Consider the following 15,708-nt stretch of genomic DNA (forward strand, 5'->3'; position numbering starts at 1 on the left):
GGTGGTATCGACCTTTATTTTCATTTTCATCACCTGCAATAGTTCTGGGCCTCTATGTCCGCGCTGGTCTTGCCATCTACGCTAACGCTACGTCTCCAAGGTATTTCTGCACTGTCTGCGCTCGCCAAACGATAACATATGTACAGTTCAGGTCGCTCGGGGCCGTCGGCCGGCGCCGGCTGAGGTGTGATCGGCCGGCCTCAGTGAGTTGTACTGCTGGCACCGCCCGGCCCCGCACCCTGAGATCCGCACAGCGCGGCCACACACACTTACACACAGGCGCGCACGGGCGCACAGCCGGCACATTTGTAACGATAACAGGCGCGCGTGTCCACAGCGCCGCGACGGAGCCACCTGATATGGCGGCCAAAGCGAATCCTGTGACGCACACACCCACATCGCGACATTCCCTCAGTCTCACAGCCTCGTCCAAATCAGCGCTACAGTCATACAAAAATAACGACGCTTCTCACTATCAACGATCGCTACGTCTATGACCCAACCTAAGCGCGTCTGTACTTTTTACTTTACGAATTATGAGAGGGACCAGTGTTCTTGACATGATCTCCACTGCGAAGGTACAGGGTAGGACTCCCGAATCAGCTTTTGATCTAACGAAGACATTGAGAATGATACGCTTAAAAGTAAAACGACCAATGCCATTTCTGGTCGACACTTTGGATCACATGGTTACCTTTCATCACAAAATCAGGAATTATTCCGTCGACGCATCGAAAACGAATTCAAAACAGATGACACAAATCGTGGAATCAGGCCCAGGCCGAACACTTGCCGCTACCTTACGTTTAGCACTCATCACAGCGATCATCAGGTCCAGGCAGAACGTCTTACAGTTCAAAACACGACCGGCACTTTCTTCAGCGCCGGTCCATCACAAAACTAACCAAACCCTCAGAGCAGACTCTGGAAACCGAAAACCAAACCAGCCCGGAAACCCCACACCAGTACCTTCTCCCGGCACGCCTGTCAGTGACCGGGGATCAACGGCTCTACTGTCTAACCCGTAAACGGATACTAACCAAACAGAAAATCCCAGAACATCCACAGAGACGCTTCTACGCAACTAAATACCGACTCGGCCGTCAGCACAAGCAAACGAAGCGATGGGCAAAAGTGCTCGCTGGCACAGGGCTGACGCATATGATCTGGAGGCCCGCGCCAGTAGAGACTACAACACGGATCAACGGTGCAGGCTCAGCCATTCGAGGCGGGGTGTGAGGATGGATGAGATGCTTAAATAAAATGTATATGCATTTGCGGAGAGGTCCGAGTGAATCACTATTGGTGGGCTGGAGTGCGGCACTGGCAGCCACTAACAGGTCGGTAACTGAGGTGCAACTACACATAAAATAACTCAAAAAGGCACAGATAACCGGCTCACAGGTGACCCCCAGCACACAGCGGGAGCGGCGCGCTGGTATACATACGGCGGAGCAGGGCGGGGGGACAGCCCGCTACCTGCGGCTGTCCTGGCCGCCCGCTCTCTGCCGCCGGCTCCCCGCACCGTCACCTACCAGTTCCAGGCGCCCAGCCTTACCCTTACTCCGGCCCGTCCACCGATACTGACCGAGTTCGTGAGGGAACAACCGCACGGCTCATCAAGCAGAGGTCAGGCTCCAGAGTCCACTGCAGTAGTTTCAATACCGGTGGTGTGAGACCGCCGTCACATATTTACTGCAGTGCTGCGCAGACCCCTAACCGATCAGGTGGTTGCCCACCGGACTGGTTCGCTGTCCGGTGGTGGGTGCGTCGGTGTCGCTCCAGCGGCTCGCTCGGCGGCAACATTAACACCACGCCGAGCTGTGACCGCTTATCCTCCCACCGCTGCTCAGTGTCCCACTCTGACGGCACGTCCCGTCAGCCACCACTGTCGGTCTCCGTTTCACCACCCTCCAAACTCACCGCACCACACACTTCACTCACTAACACACGTCCCGTCTGTCCGTCTCCACTCGAACTGTCTTCACACCGGCCTGACGCCGGGCCATCCCCCTCACCCTCGGAGGCCACCACAGCTCACCCCCGGAGGTCAGTGCAGGTACTTGGAGCAGGCGCCGCCGCCGGCCTACGACAGCGAGCCGTGCCGGCGCAGACGGCCGCCCTGGATCTTGGCGATGATGTTGCAGATCTTGAGCGCCGGGCCCAGCTTCAGACCCATGTATTTCATCATCATGTCTGACTTCAGCAGGAGCAACGCCTTGCCGTCAATCTCCTGCCAAGAGCGATCAGAGTTACAACGCACGAAATAAACAGCATTGGGTCATATCAAGACGTGTTTCCCAGTTCCTACCATGGAGAAATAGGACGTCCATGAAGCTCCCATTTAATTGCATAACACACTGTAGCAAACGTTATACTGCCATGATAACTTACAAAGACGATGCAGCAAAATACACTACATCCTCGCGCTGCGTGATAAAACAAGAACATCCCGATCCCGAACTACCCAGTACCCAAGCAACACCTTACTCTGACTCCTCCTCCACGCACGCACACACACACAACGTGGGACTCACATGTCTCTGGAACAGCTCGGCGTACTGGCCCAATGTGACGTCATGCTGCGATATGAAGTGGATGACGTCATCGATGCTCCAGGTGCTGGGGTCGGCGGAGAGCAGGGCGCCGCGCGAGGCCGCCTCGGAGGTGGACGTGGCCGCCTCCTCCTCCTCAGACACAGCTGAGACACGAGGAGATAAAGAGTGAGATGGAGCGCAAAGTAGATTAATCAGAGACGGAAGTCACGTCAGCTATTAGCTCCGGCAATGGGAGTCCACATGTCATGCGATGCAGATAAGTGAACATTCAGGATGTGTCATATAAAACGCGATGTTTTGACAAATTGCACAAGCCCTCTGACTTGCTCATATCCCGTAACCTAGCTTGTACACTGTACAGACGTCTAATTTATCGACTTCTCGTACACATCCAGAAGGACCCCCCCCCCCCCCTATCCATGCACGCTCCATATCTTGTTTCACCCATCATCTCTCCTTCCTTCCCTCCCTCCCTCCCTCCCTCCCCTCTCCCCTCTCACCAGCGGGCGCCGGCTCGCAGACGGTCGTCTCCCGGGCCTTGGCTCGCGGCGGCTCCTCTGGCGGCGTCTCGGGGGTGCTGGAGCGGGGCCGCGAGGCGCGCGAGTCCGAACTGTTGGACGACCAGCGGCGCTTGTTGGCGCGCCGCGGCGCCGGAGGCTCTGCGGACCGGACACAGGCGGATGGTCAGAGGGGGTGGTAATGGATAGAGGAGCGAAGCCCATTGGCCATTGGTCAGCGTCGGTTACATGGGTGGGTCGGAATAGTCTGGAAATGCGCAGCAGGGTGACTATTTGATTTTTTCGTCCGGATTTCTCGGGCTTGATAGTTTGAAATGATAGAAAAGCACGCATTAGAAATATACTTAAGATTAATGATGTTGAAACGCCCCTCAACTCATACACAACATCAAACAATTGTTCAAGCAGCCACCTAGAACACCCTCCCCCCGTCCCGCTCCACCCCCAGTGTCTCACCCTGGGACTGTTCGGGTGAGCGCGTCTGACGCCGGGTGGCGGCGGCCGCGCGGGCCGGCGTCGTGCCGCCCCCGCCGCCCCCAGCCTTCAGCGTGGCCTTGGTGCACTTGCTGCAGCCTCCGCGCAGCGGCTGGGCCGTGAAGAAGTTCTCACAGCACATGAGCTCCTCGACGAGGTTCTCGAGGAAGGCCCAGAGCTGCGTCACCTTCTCCATGGCCGGCAGCCGCACGGTGGGAGGGTTGGCAGACCCGGAGCCGGCTGACAGCGGCGGCAGGGAGAACGGAGTGTCAGACAGGGCTGTTGGGTACAATGCAGATGAACAAATGCTCTAATCAAGGTACAGAGCTGAGCCCTCTGCGGGTCATTTACCAACTCGATATTCGTCACATACAGTCATGGTCTAACAACAGATCCCATCATCACTGGCGTTACATCTCAACTACTAATCTTGTGTCCGTCCCCACCAACAAACGGCACCACAGCCGGTCCCATCCAGTTCAATCGGGCTCACCTGTGATGTGCACCTTGCCGTCGCCGGTCGGTAACAGACCCAGCACCTTGACCGGTCTCTGGGCGGCGTCCACACACGCCTGTACACACTCCCGCAGCACGCGGTTCAGGTTACCCGGCCCGAACCGCTCTGGGAGCTGGGTGACCCGCGAGCCGTCCAGGTACGGGCCGCACGTGCAGCCGTGGTTCACGTACACACACACTGTAGGGACACAGAGCGGTGGCAGGGGGGGGGGGGAGGTCAGAGTGAGGTGAAATGGAGATGGAGGTAAGGTGGCAGTTACGCATGCGATACACCACGACAGGCCTCTTATATCGAGGTAAGGGCTATTAACCAGTCTAACTTTCCTTCTGCGATTAGCAATTGACATAATCCCCCCCCTCTTCCACCCCTACCAGGCTCTTAAAATATATTATTCTTAACATCTTCAAGAAACTACCCAAATCCACACGACTTAGTCGCGCTGGCCGTGACCCCGTACGCCGCTGACCCGCCCGGTACCCCCGTTACACGCCACTGACCTGTGGGGGAGCTAGTCTGCTAATCACTGACCCGCCCGGGACCCCACTGACCCGCCCGGTGCCCCCGTTACACGCCACTGACCTGTGGGTGAGCTCTGCGCCACCCGGGAGTCGGCACAGGACGTGTCCGGCTCTGTGACGGTGATGGCCGGCGGTTTGGACGGCGAGCTGGCCGCGGCCGCCGCCGTGCTGGCCGGGGCCGGGGACGGGGACGCCGCCCCGCTCTCCCTCTCCCCGTTACTCTGGCCGGTGCTGAGCGGTGTGGGCAGGGGCGCGCTGAGTCGCGCGGCCTTGTACCGCGCGCTGACGGCCGCCGCTGGCACACAATGCGGGAACGTTAGTGGGTGTAAGGCCATGGGGGTAAGTCGTGCTTACAACGGCACATGGCGGCAGCTGTGTTTGCATGTGCAGCTTAAGCTCCATCGAAGAAAGCAGATTTCGCGACGGATTGAAACTCCAATGAGCCGATACTGCGACATAAGTTTTGCAATTTTCTCACCACCCGAAATTTTCAGCTACAGCTGTTCAATTCGTTTACCACTCAGCTCCCTTATAGCACACATGCAGCCTTCCATACAAAGACATACAACCAACAGCACAAACAGCGCACCGCTTTTGACCAAACACGCAGCCGTTTATCGCCACCCCAGCCGCCCATCTCCCCACTTCCTCTTACTTTTCTGTCCGGGCGGCTGGAGGGGGTGTCCGCTGCGGTTGCACCAGCCGACGGGGAATATATCGCGCGAGTCGTACCGGCACCAGTAGTCGAACGCGCCGCGCCACCCGTCAAACGTGATGTGGATCATCTCGCCCGTCACCGCGCCTAGGGAACGACAGAGGCGGAGGTTAGAGGTGGGTGGTGAGGCGAACAGGCGCCTGGGGACAATCACGGGGAGCGCAGTGAGACTAGGTGGTGTGGTAGGTCACTGCGCCAGTTTTGAAGGACATTGGTTGGAGTCTGTAAAGTCGTCGTTGCGCCTGACAATGGGAAGTCGGAATAGGCAAGATACACTTACTTGCCTTCTTCAGTTGCGTAGTTGAGCTAGGATGACAAGTAATACAGTCAGCAAGCAAAAGTACAATCCATAGTGGCACGTCAATTCAATGAATCTGACAACAAATCCACGATCACAATGGGCAACAAAGTGTTGTTTTCCGACATACCGACGGTGCCCGCGCAGATGAGCTGCGGATTCTTCTTGTCGACGGCCTCCAGTTTCATGCCGACCTCGAAGTAGTTTCTGCTCGGGGTGGGCGGCTCCTTTTTGAAGGCCTTCTCGGGCGCCATCTCTGCGCCGTTGAGCGTCTTGAGCAGGAACATGGGCCACGAGGAGGCGTTCATACGGAACCCTGGCCAGAAAGAGGAGAGGGGCGGTTAAAATGGGTGACAGAACAGAAAGAAGGCATTATTGACTACGTTACCATGGCACAAGTTTAGCCGAGTTCGCAAAATAGTTTTTTTCCATCATATCATTTAAACATAATTTAAAAATGTAAATACAGGATTATGTGCTAGCTAAAGTCATATATACGCTCATTTTTTGCATAAGGTGAATTATAGTATCCGAGAAAAACGCACATGAAATTTCGTTAAATTGATTTAGACGCACCATGGAAACGTAATGATTATTTTTGGACGGTGGCAATAAGAAGGTCCAGGCACGTGATACAGCGCACCACAAATTTTCAGCTCGAGTGATGCTATCGGGAAATGACTGCGGAAGCTATTTGTCAAAAGGTCAAATAGCCTCAAATGTCAAATGCCAAAATGTTTTTGTTGCAGGCTGATTCCGCAGCTAATAATGAACGAAAAATGCTAATTTTGCACCGCAAATGAATTATTCAACTAACAGCTATTTCCGGCGGTGTGTGAGTGGTTGTTTCCGGCTAGCCGTGGCTAGCTGTCACCATTCCTACACCGTGACTGTCAGTGAGACTGACACATGTCGAGCTCGTCATCGCTGACGATGCCTAATGCAACGTCATACACATTCGTCGCAATACGCATGACTATGCCTTCTATTATAAGACGTCCAGAGTAACAATTACAGCTAGGATAACTACAGCTTGACTCAACATCCAAGTTCCAACACTACTCAAATGCCCCTGACCCTCTCTGCTCCGTCCTTACCGCCCGGCCACTCGACTCACCGAGCGGCGGCTGGAGCATGCCGTCGTTCTTCTCGCAGTGGCCGATCGGGTGGATCTCGTTCGAGTCGACCAGCCGCCAGAAGTCGTTCTTGTTGTCGCCGCCGTCCAGCCGCAGTCTCAGCCGCGGCCCCAGCACGCCCACCACGGTGGCGATGCAGGTCGAGGTCACGTTGCGCGGGTCGAGCGCCTCCAGCTTCATGTCGGGCTGGAACTCGTTGGCGGGCGGCGTGTGGCGCTGCTTGAAGCACGCCTGCGGCGCCGGCTTACTCTCGGTCTCTCGCAGGTACTCTTCCCAGTCGAACTGCTGGATCGCCTCGGCGATCGCCATCGACGCCATCGACGGACGGTGACCTGACGGGAGGGGGAGGGGGAGGTCAGCACCGTGGATACTCTGGGACGGGGCGCATAGACTAAGCAGCGGGTGGTGCAACGAATGCCTGGTCGCCTAGGTATTTGGGTAATAAAAAAGCATTAACGTTGAAGAAAGAAACTAATGCAGGCATGCTTATTCTTCGTAAAAAAGCGATGGTCTGGAACTTGAAAGGTCAGAGTCCATATACACCTACACAAAAAACGGAGATCAGGTAAAGAGCCCCGAAATACCGCATTCCACAGCTCTATACAGCGAACAATATTTGACTTCTTGCGAAGAAAACATTCTTCCTTTTTAAATTGTTCAATGCAAGATAACTCCAGACCAGACAAGGTTATTGCCCTATTGTTTCCCAGTCAAAACTTATCGACCACATTCCATGGTAGAAGGTACAATAGATTATTTGATCAGGAAATACCTAGAGCATCGACGGAAATACTGATATAGCTGCCAGTTCCAAAAGTCAGAAAACAACGCCTAACACTTAAAAGGTGATCGTTTTAATAAGCTGCCTTTCTAACCTCAAAGGTTCAGCATCATACGTATAGGAGTTCGGCTCATATAATAAGAAACCTACGCCCGAATTGAGTTACCTATCAATATGTGAATATAAACATAGCAACGCCGAACAGCGATCCCAAACGATATCAACACGTATGTTTAGAGATAGGGAATCTAAAATAGGTATGTAATTTAACCCGCGCCCCGTAGGGGGGGGGGGGCCGAAACGGCCCCCCCTGTCCTTTTTGGTCGATATCTCCTAAACGGCTGGAGATATCGCCACCAAACTTTCAGGACCCCTCCGGGCATCAATTTTACACATTGTGACCAAAAATTTTTCCAGAGGCTATGATAGGTTGGCCACAAATGACGTCAGAGTGACGTCATGTTCTGTCATTTTCGACCGAAAAAAGACCTTCGCGAGAAGACCTGTCAGGACTACAGCTTTGAAGATACAGAAAAATGATCAAGACATAAAAGGTGTAGAATTGACAGGGCTACAAAACTGCTATCTCGAATTTTTGAAATTTTTGAGTTTTGACCCCCAAAAATCAAAAAAGCATTTTTTTTGGATATATTCGTCAAAAAATCCAAAAAGTTTTTTGAATTTCGAAAAAACCGGAATATATGTGATAGTGCCTACCGTCTTCTATCTACATACCAAATTTCAGATCGATACCTCGTTTTTTGGCCAAGTTATAGCGAAAAAACTGTTCAAAAATGATGACGTCAAATTTTCAAACTCAATTTTTGGCAATTCTAGAACTCGTAGAGCAAAACGAAGACCACCATTAGACTCCCCGTGACGAGCTGCATCGAATCGATACCCATTTTATGCAAAAATATCAACTTTGAAATTTGACCTAATTTGACCTGACCTTGACCTGACCTTCACAAAAACGTGACCTAGGCTGGCCCCAAAGGCTGCCTAACCCACATAATCGCATTTGTCATGTAAAATGGACCATAAAACATGTATCACACGACACATTCATATTGTGACCCCGGTGACCTGACCTCGCTGTGACCTGACCTGGTATCAGTGACCTCAGATAGCAAGGTATGTGTTTGACGAACAATATACCATCGATGGTTTTCAATAAATTACCAATTTACTTGCTTTCACAGCACATTTCTTGAATTGCCTGTGAACGGTGAAAATCTGACCTTTGACCTGACCTGTGACGTCATCGGTTTGACCTAGGTCAATGAAATTTGGTCACAAGGTAGTTCCCGGGTGGGGCTATCGAACGCCGTTTGAATTTTGAAAATCGGCCGGTAACTTTCCGAGATCTTAGGGGGGGGCCGAAACGGCCCCCCCCCCCCCCCTACGGGTGGTAGGGTCCGCCGGTAGCCCTACGGGGCGCGGGTTAATGAGCGGATCTATAACAATCCGCAAGCTTCCCGCTTCGCCGATACATTCCGAAGCGAACAATCCATACGCTGATGCCTGAGGCGACCAATCAGTGGCCGCTACTCGCTGTGAGCGTCCACGGCCGCGGGGGCAACACGTGACCCAGACGGGGTCACCGCGGAGACCGACCAGCCAGCCAGCCGCGAGGGAGGAGACCGCAGAACACGTCAGGTAAGCAGACATTGGGTAATATGCTCCAATTAACCAGCTATGGGCTCCTAAAACGGGTGCACTTGTTGACAAGTGTGATAACAATATCGCTGATATTCATCAAGCGCTTTGTGAGCAGTATAACGAGGCTGTAGCGATAAGAGTTGATTGATTTGATACCAGCCTGTTATCGGAGGGTTTTGCCAGCATATGAGCGGGACCGCGAGGAAATGTCGGCTAATGACATCACAAAGGCCCATCGACTCAGCCGCGGCGCTATCACAACAACACTGGTGACAACGGTAAATAAATAAAACAAGCGTGGCTCAATAGGCAAATGAGAACGGTACGCAGGGTTCCAGATAGGCAGATATGACTTGTCTAACATACCCTGTCTCACCGATTTTTGCCGCCATCTTCAGTATCTCGGAGGTCCACCCTTTGTGTCCCCGTTCCCCGACGCGTCTCACACGTAGCCTCACACCCCGCGCCATGAGTGTTCGTACCGAGCGGCACCGCTGCACGGCCGCAGCGCCGGCACCACTGGCCACCCGTCGGCACCGTCACAGCCGAGTGGCGTTCGCGCTCCCCGCTGCGGGAGCCCGGCCTCCCCACCCCTCTCCCGCCTCCCCTACAGGCAGCACCTCGCACCGGGGCGTGCACAGCGAGCGACCCCACCGGCCACGGCAGTCCGACACACACTCTGTGACCGAGCCGCACCGCCGCGGCCCCGGCGGTATCACGCACAGGCCGGCATTAGCCGCCCGGGCTGCACGTAAGCCGGAAGCTTGCAGCGACACCAGTGGCCGCTGGCTGTTCTGTTGTACGGGAAGGGTGGAAAGAGGGAGCGGGAGAGGGGGAAGGTCAAGGCCCGCCGGTGCATGGAATATAATGGAAAGTCCAGGCCGTTGTGCTGAATACTGACCGAACTTACGTCCATGTGCAGAAAAAGGTTGTTGGCGAGCCATAATTCTAAGGAACGAAAAGGTTGATCAGTTCGCCAACAACACTGGACCATGCACGCCAGAAAAAATACCCGAATGACGAAAATACACTTCGAAATATGGCATCGAAAGATGTTCATTTTAAGCCACCTTCGACTTTATCCGAGGATCGCGAGATAAGCTACTCATGGGAAGATTCTTACCCTACCGGTTGCACATAACATGAACGGATATCAGTTATAGTGGATGCCTGTGTTTAGTGCAGTGAAGTGAAGTGCTGACTGCTATCATTTATCGATCCGCAGCCATTACCGCGTGCCCCCGATGTCTCGCCCCGCCCCCTCCCCCCGCCCGGCCGGCCGCCGCCACCCACCTCGTTTGTGTGTGGTACCGTTGCCGGTTCCGGCGGTCAGTGTGGAGGAGGGTGACGCCGCCTGGTGCCGGGCCCGGCAGTCGGCCGAGCAGAACAGCAGAGAGCGGCCGGCGTCCGTCTGTTCGCGCACCGGCTCACCGCGCACCACGTCATCGCAGTGGACACAGGCGCTCTGTAACACACGCAGGTGCTCCGTTACACACACAGAGACGCAGTGGACAAAGGCAATCTGTAACACACGATATATCATCACAGTGGGCACAGGCACTCTAAAATACATTAACAATGTCACAGTGAGCACTGGCACTCTAAAACACACAATGCATCTTCACCGTGGACACAGGTGTTCTGTTACATACAGACACATACACACACACAGATGCTGTGTAACACAGACACAGAATATACAGTAGTGCACAGTGGACACTGCTTCACCATGCCGGTCCTCTGAAGCACACAATTGTCAAGCAATTGTATGGGCAATTCCTAACAAATGGAATACTAAGTACAGTTACTTTACAAATGCTTCCAAGTGCCATGGCCACCTTTCATACAATGCCATTGCGGACAATATACTGGAAGATTACCAGTTAAGAAGTAGCTTGTACCTAAGCACTTATAAGGCATAAGGAATGGCATATTTACTCATAACCAACCTTGTTATAAGCCTTCCTGTATTCAGACAAACATAGCTCTGAACAAAAGTCCTTCTTGCTTGTCTGAGTGGGAAGAACATACTTGAGTGATGTCTTGGTCTCTAGACACCAGTTGCAGACCTTATTCTTAGCTCCTCTAGACACCCCTGAAATAACAACACAATGACAGTGATATTGGTTACCTATACTGAGTTTTTTTTTGCATTAAATACTTCATGTTTTTAGGAAAATAATGATTTTTTAGAAAAACAATAGCAAAACCACCTCATATTACTCAGGTCGCAAATGTCACACACTTGCAATGTAACTGGGTATTGCTGAACTTCAACTTGGGAGTCAATGAGATATGGTAACAAGTCTACCTGAGTTAAATTTAGAACTCTAAACTTAATAAATACCTAATAACACATACCTTTCACAGGTAACATGCTGAATTTTTAAGTCTGAAACAAAAAAAAAATGATGTTAGGTTAGCATGTCAACGTCTAAGAAAGCACTCTGAGGCATCATCATTATAATCTAAGACCTAAACAAGTTATATAGGTAAGAATATATGGGCAACTAGATATACTTACACATGAATGAAATATTAAATCAATACAACTTTTCTAACAAATAATAAAATACACATCAATAAAGCAATTGGAAAACAATTTTTTAACAATTGTTCTCCTTGTCCCATAAAATAAAAAATTCAGCAATCATTGGAAAACATTGAGAAAACATAGACATTAATAACATATTGATGAAAATATTACGCATCATTCTCGAATCATGTCAGGCAAGTTCAAGTTACAATCTTTTTGTGAAAAGTGATAATGTGAACACAGATATATTCGCTTTTCACAAACATCAAACTGTCATAATACAATGTTTTTACTCATGAATAGGCTATCATTCAGTGTGTTGTGGTGGCAACTAAAAAATCATGAGAAGTGACAAGAGTTAGGGCTCAAAAGCATAGCTCAACTATTTATCTAAATTATCAATTATTTGATTCGCTAAAAAAACGGTATAGGTAGGTTACCTACCTCGGGCTCTGCGCATATGCTTCACACTTATTCAAATGCAAATGGCCAGAAAACCACTCAGGGAATAAAAGGCAGCATTACTCAGTCTTGAATCAGCTCTGAATCATCGACTATTCACAAAACTGATTATTAATTCGAGATTCCGTGCCAACCTATTCCATAAAATAATCGAAAAGACGCCCCAAACAGCGCAACATCTGCGCCATGCAATGCCGCATTCCGCCTAAACTTCAATAATTGTATTCTAAACGCATACCATTTTGTGCATAACAGCAAAAACTGTCCAATCAAAATCGAGAAAGCAAAGCATTTACCAATTAGAGGAAAAGTTTTGTGATCTCATTTTTCAGTGAGTACTTTACGAACACCCAGTTTTTTTCTCACAGTAATTCGGCCGCTTGCACACTGCGCGGTCGTGGAGCTACGGGTTTATATAGCCTTGGAGCTACGTCTTACTTTTTTTCAATATTATTATACTTTTTTATTGCAGTAGTTGAAGGATGACTTAAAGTAATTCAATAGGGCCAAAACAATTTGAGGTAATTTTCAGTTTTCAGGATGCAAGAACGAACAATAGGAGCTTACTTCAACTTTGGGCTATATATATAAGCTACAAGTTCAATCGGTGTCGGGATTCCGTGGCGATCGGACGTGCGCATCGAGCTCCTCCTTGCCTACCAGCCCACCAGCTGATAGGCTCCAGGATCCGACGTGATTGGTCAAGGCCAAATTCCATTCCTTTTTCCAACATTCTTTTGGGAGAATTGTGCAAGTTAACCATAAAATCTCTCGCCTGGACGTCTAAAGATTAACTTCGACAAGGAAATCGAGTGGAAAATTCGAAACATGCCTCTGGATCGGTCGCCTCCGCTTTCCCGCCGAAACCAAACGGCGGCGTCAGCTGATCGCGGCGTCGGAAAACCAACGGCCAACGATAATGTCGGCGGCGTTCGTGGTGACCTTGGCGGCAACGGCGTCGGTGAGGCCGATGTTGACGACGAGATAAGTGCCAGTGGAACTGGAATCTTCGACACAGGTATGGATAAGTCCGATAAGTCTACTTCCAAACAAAATCAGGTTGGTAAACTTGACCAAAGTGTGTACAGAGCGTTTGGGCAGGAATCCGTGGGCTCACTCTCCCGCTCCTCGAGCGATACAAGCAGCGCCGAGGCGATCTGCCCGGGGGGACCCGGTAAGGTATGTGGCAATCCAGTGAAAGATGGGGAACCCGGAATTTGTTGTGACAGATGCCATGGGTGGTTTCATCCGGGCTGCCAAGGGACGCCCAAAGCAGCAGTCAGAGCACTGGATAGATTCCAGAGTCTCGCATGGCTGTGCGTGAAGTGTAAATCGGACCTCAAAAGCAAAAAAGGGAAGGATCCCTCGTCATCGGAAACCGTAGAAAAAAGGCTTCAACAACTAGAGCAGGCAGTGAAGAAAAATGCTGAGCTCTTGGCTGACTCAATCAAGACCCAAAAGCAAACGGTTCAAGACCACGTATCCCTCATAGAGAAATCAGTGAAATCCCTTGAGATGCAGACGTCAAAACAATCACAGATGCTTGAACTAACTGCTCAGCAACACAAGGCATCATACGCTGAGGCGGTAAAGAGCACATGCTCAGAGGTCGCTCATGTTGTAAAAACCCAGCTTGCGCAGCTACCTAAACCAAACCAAAATGAGCAGAGAACCACTACTTCTACCACTGCTGAGCTGTCTAGAGTTCTTGACAACCACCTGGACAAGGAAAGGAGGAAGGCCAACATAGTCATTCATAACCTACCCGAACAAGGAGAGGGCACTCTGCACGAGAGATCAACACGTGACCAGTCTGCAGTCACATCCTTGATCAGGGAGGTGATGAAAATAAACATCACAGCATCAAAGTCATTCCGAGTTGGAAAGGCCATTCCTGGGAAACCAAGGCTTCTTATTGTCACCCTGGACAACCCAGCTTGTAGGCAGGATGTGCTGAAAGGTGCTCCCCAACTGCGCCACTCTGCACAGCACGGCAACATTTACATCACACCTGACCTGACCCAACAGGAACGAGAGGCAAACAGAAAGCTGAGGGAAGAGCTGGCATCCAGACGGAGATCTGGTGAGGACAACCTGAGAATCAAGGGGGGAAAGATAATCTGTGTCAATCAGGAAACAAGTAACGATGCCTCCAGCACGAGCAGGAACCCTGGTGGCACCACTGTGCCTTCTCAAACTCGTCAGGCTGGAAACATCGCCCCTGGCGCGCCTGTACCTGCCCAGACAACCGCTGTGCCTCCAGCTGTTGGCATGGCATCCGCCAGCCACGAGGGCAGTGGCACAGCACAGAAACCTGGTGCAGTGGATGGCAATGGTGGCACACCTTTGCAAACCCCAGCACCTAGCTCAGAAGCCCACCCAGCAAATGGTTTGTGACTAAGCCACCCAACCTCTCGCAACAAGAAGAATCTCATGGTTTTATACACAAATGCTGACCAGTTTATTAACAAACGAGATGAACTGTGCCTGCTGATTTGCGGTGATGAGCCTGACGTTATCCTCATCTCTGAGGTAATTCCCAAAGCCCAGAGAAACCCCATTGCTCCTGCACTGTTAAATATCCCAGGTTATGTAATGCATTCCAGTTTCGATCTATCCACCCCAAACCTAGGCCAGAGTGGAACTAGAGGCGTATGCATTTACACGGCAATACACCTGAAGGTAACAGAGGTTCATCTAGAAAAATCATCTGTGGAGAACACCTGGGTAAGATTGTGCCTCGCAGGAAGTGATAGCCTTCTGGTGGGCTGTGTCTACCGTAGCCCATCTGGTGCAATGCAGGAAAGCACAAAGCAACTTGGAGAACTCTTCCAGAAGGCCTGCTCACTGCATGCTTCACACCTGATCATTGTTGGCGATTTCAACTTCCCCCACATTGACTGGGAGTCTGAAACATCATCTGCACCTGCATCTCATTGCTCACACCTGTTCTTAGATATGGTACATGACCGTCTTCTCTCTCAGCACATCAAGCGCCCGACTCGATACCGATCGGGCGAGACACCGTCAGTGCTGGACCTGATCTTTACCAACGAGGAGGGCATGGTGAAAGACATGCAGTACCAATCTCCACTAGGAAACAGTGACCATGTGGTCATTCGGTTTACTCTCTCCTGCTACACTGAAGCTTCCGCCTCACTCCCCGAGTATCACACCATAACTGACTACGAACACCTCTCCACCGCCCTTGGTGAACAAAACTGGTCCGATATGCACAGCATGAACCTGGATGAGGCATACCAGACGTTCAAAGCGCGGCTCTCGGAGGCCCTGACCGAAAGCTCCAGGAAGAGGAGATCGCGTCATAAGAAAAACATCTACATGAACTGCAGAGCCATGCAACTGAGGAAGAAAAAGAAGTCGCTCTGGACTACATACCGATACACGCTTGACCCCATCGACTACGCCAGGTTCACACGCTGCAAAAATGAACTCAGGAAGCTCACCAGAACTCTACGCAAGGAATACGAGTCCAAACTAGCTGGCAATCTGAAACAGAACCCAAAGGCCTT

General features: G+C 51.3%; 2 protein-coding genes across 3 annotated transcripts in view; one reads left to right on the forward strand and one right to left on the reverse strand.

The window, feature by feature from the left end:
- On the reverse strand, positions 1-12,669 carry LOC122367198 (polycomb protein SCMH1-like). 2 transcript variants are annotated; one of them, XM_043340090.1, is made up of 13 exons: positions 12,158-12,669; positions 11,539-11,569; positions 11,127-11,272; positions 10,471-10,642; positions 6,716-7,066; positions 5,729-5,914; positions 5,241-5,387; positions 4,647-4,880; positions 4,044-4,244; positions 3,533-3,790; positions 3,059-3,217; positions 2,538-2,701; positions 1-2,233 (listed from the first exon to the last, which is right to left on the reverse strand). In XM_043340090.1, exons 2-13 carry the CDS (start codon positions 11,552-11,554, stop codon positions 2,087-2,089), a joined length of 2,181 nt encoding a protein of 726 aa, XP_043196025.1. In that variant the 5' UTR covers positions 11,555-11,569; positions 12,158-12,669; the 3' UTR covers positions 1-2,086. The 2 variants fall into 2 exon arrangements, with proteins under 2 accessions (XP_043196025.1, XP_043196026.1); XM_043340091.1 differs by lacking the exons at positions 10,471-10,642; positions 11,127-11,272; positions 11,539-11,569; positions 12,158-12,669 and adding an exon at positions 9,554-9,897.
- Positions 9,147-15,708, forward strand: part of LOC122367197 — a 19,323-nt gene continuing 12,761 nt past the window's right edge. The window contains exon 1 of the mRNA XM_043340089.1: positions 9,147-9,174. The gene's annotated coding sequence lies outside the window, so the exon portion shown is untranslated. The remainder of the gene's footprint in view (positions 9,175-15,708) is intronic.

The sequence above is a fragment of the Amphibalanus amphitrite genome, unplaced genomic scaffold, assembly GCF_019059575.1.
Source record: "Amphibalanus amphitrite isolate SeventyFive unplaced genomic scaffold, NRLGWU_Aamphi_draft 000857F_arrow, whole genome shotgun sequence".
NCBI classification, from domain to species: Eukaryota; Metazoa; Arthropoda; class Thecostraca; order Balanomorpha; family Balanidae; genus Amphibalanus; species Amphibalanus amphitrite.

Bases quoted from the DNA above. Each gene is read 5' to 3' on its own strand.
- LOC122367198 (XM_043340090.1), bottom strand. The intron at 10,643-11,126 runs GTTGGTTATGAG...CGTGTGTTACAG, and splicing joins ACAGGAAGGCTTATAACAAG to AGCGCCTGTGTCCACTGCGA. The intron at 5,915-6,715 runs GTGAGTCGAGTG...CTTTCTGGCCAG, and splicing joins CATGCTCCAGCCGCCGCTCG to GGTTCCGTATGAACGCCTCC.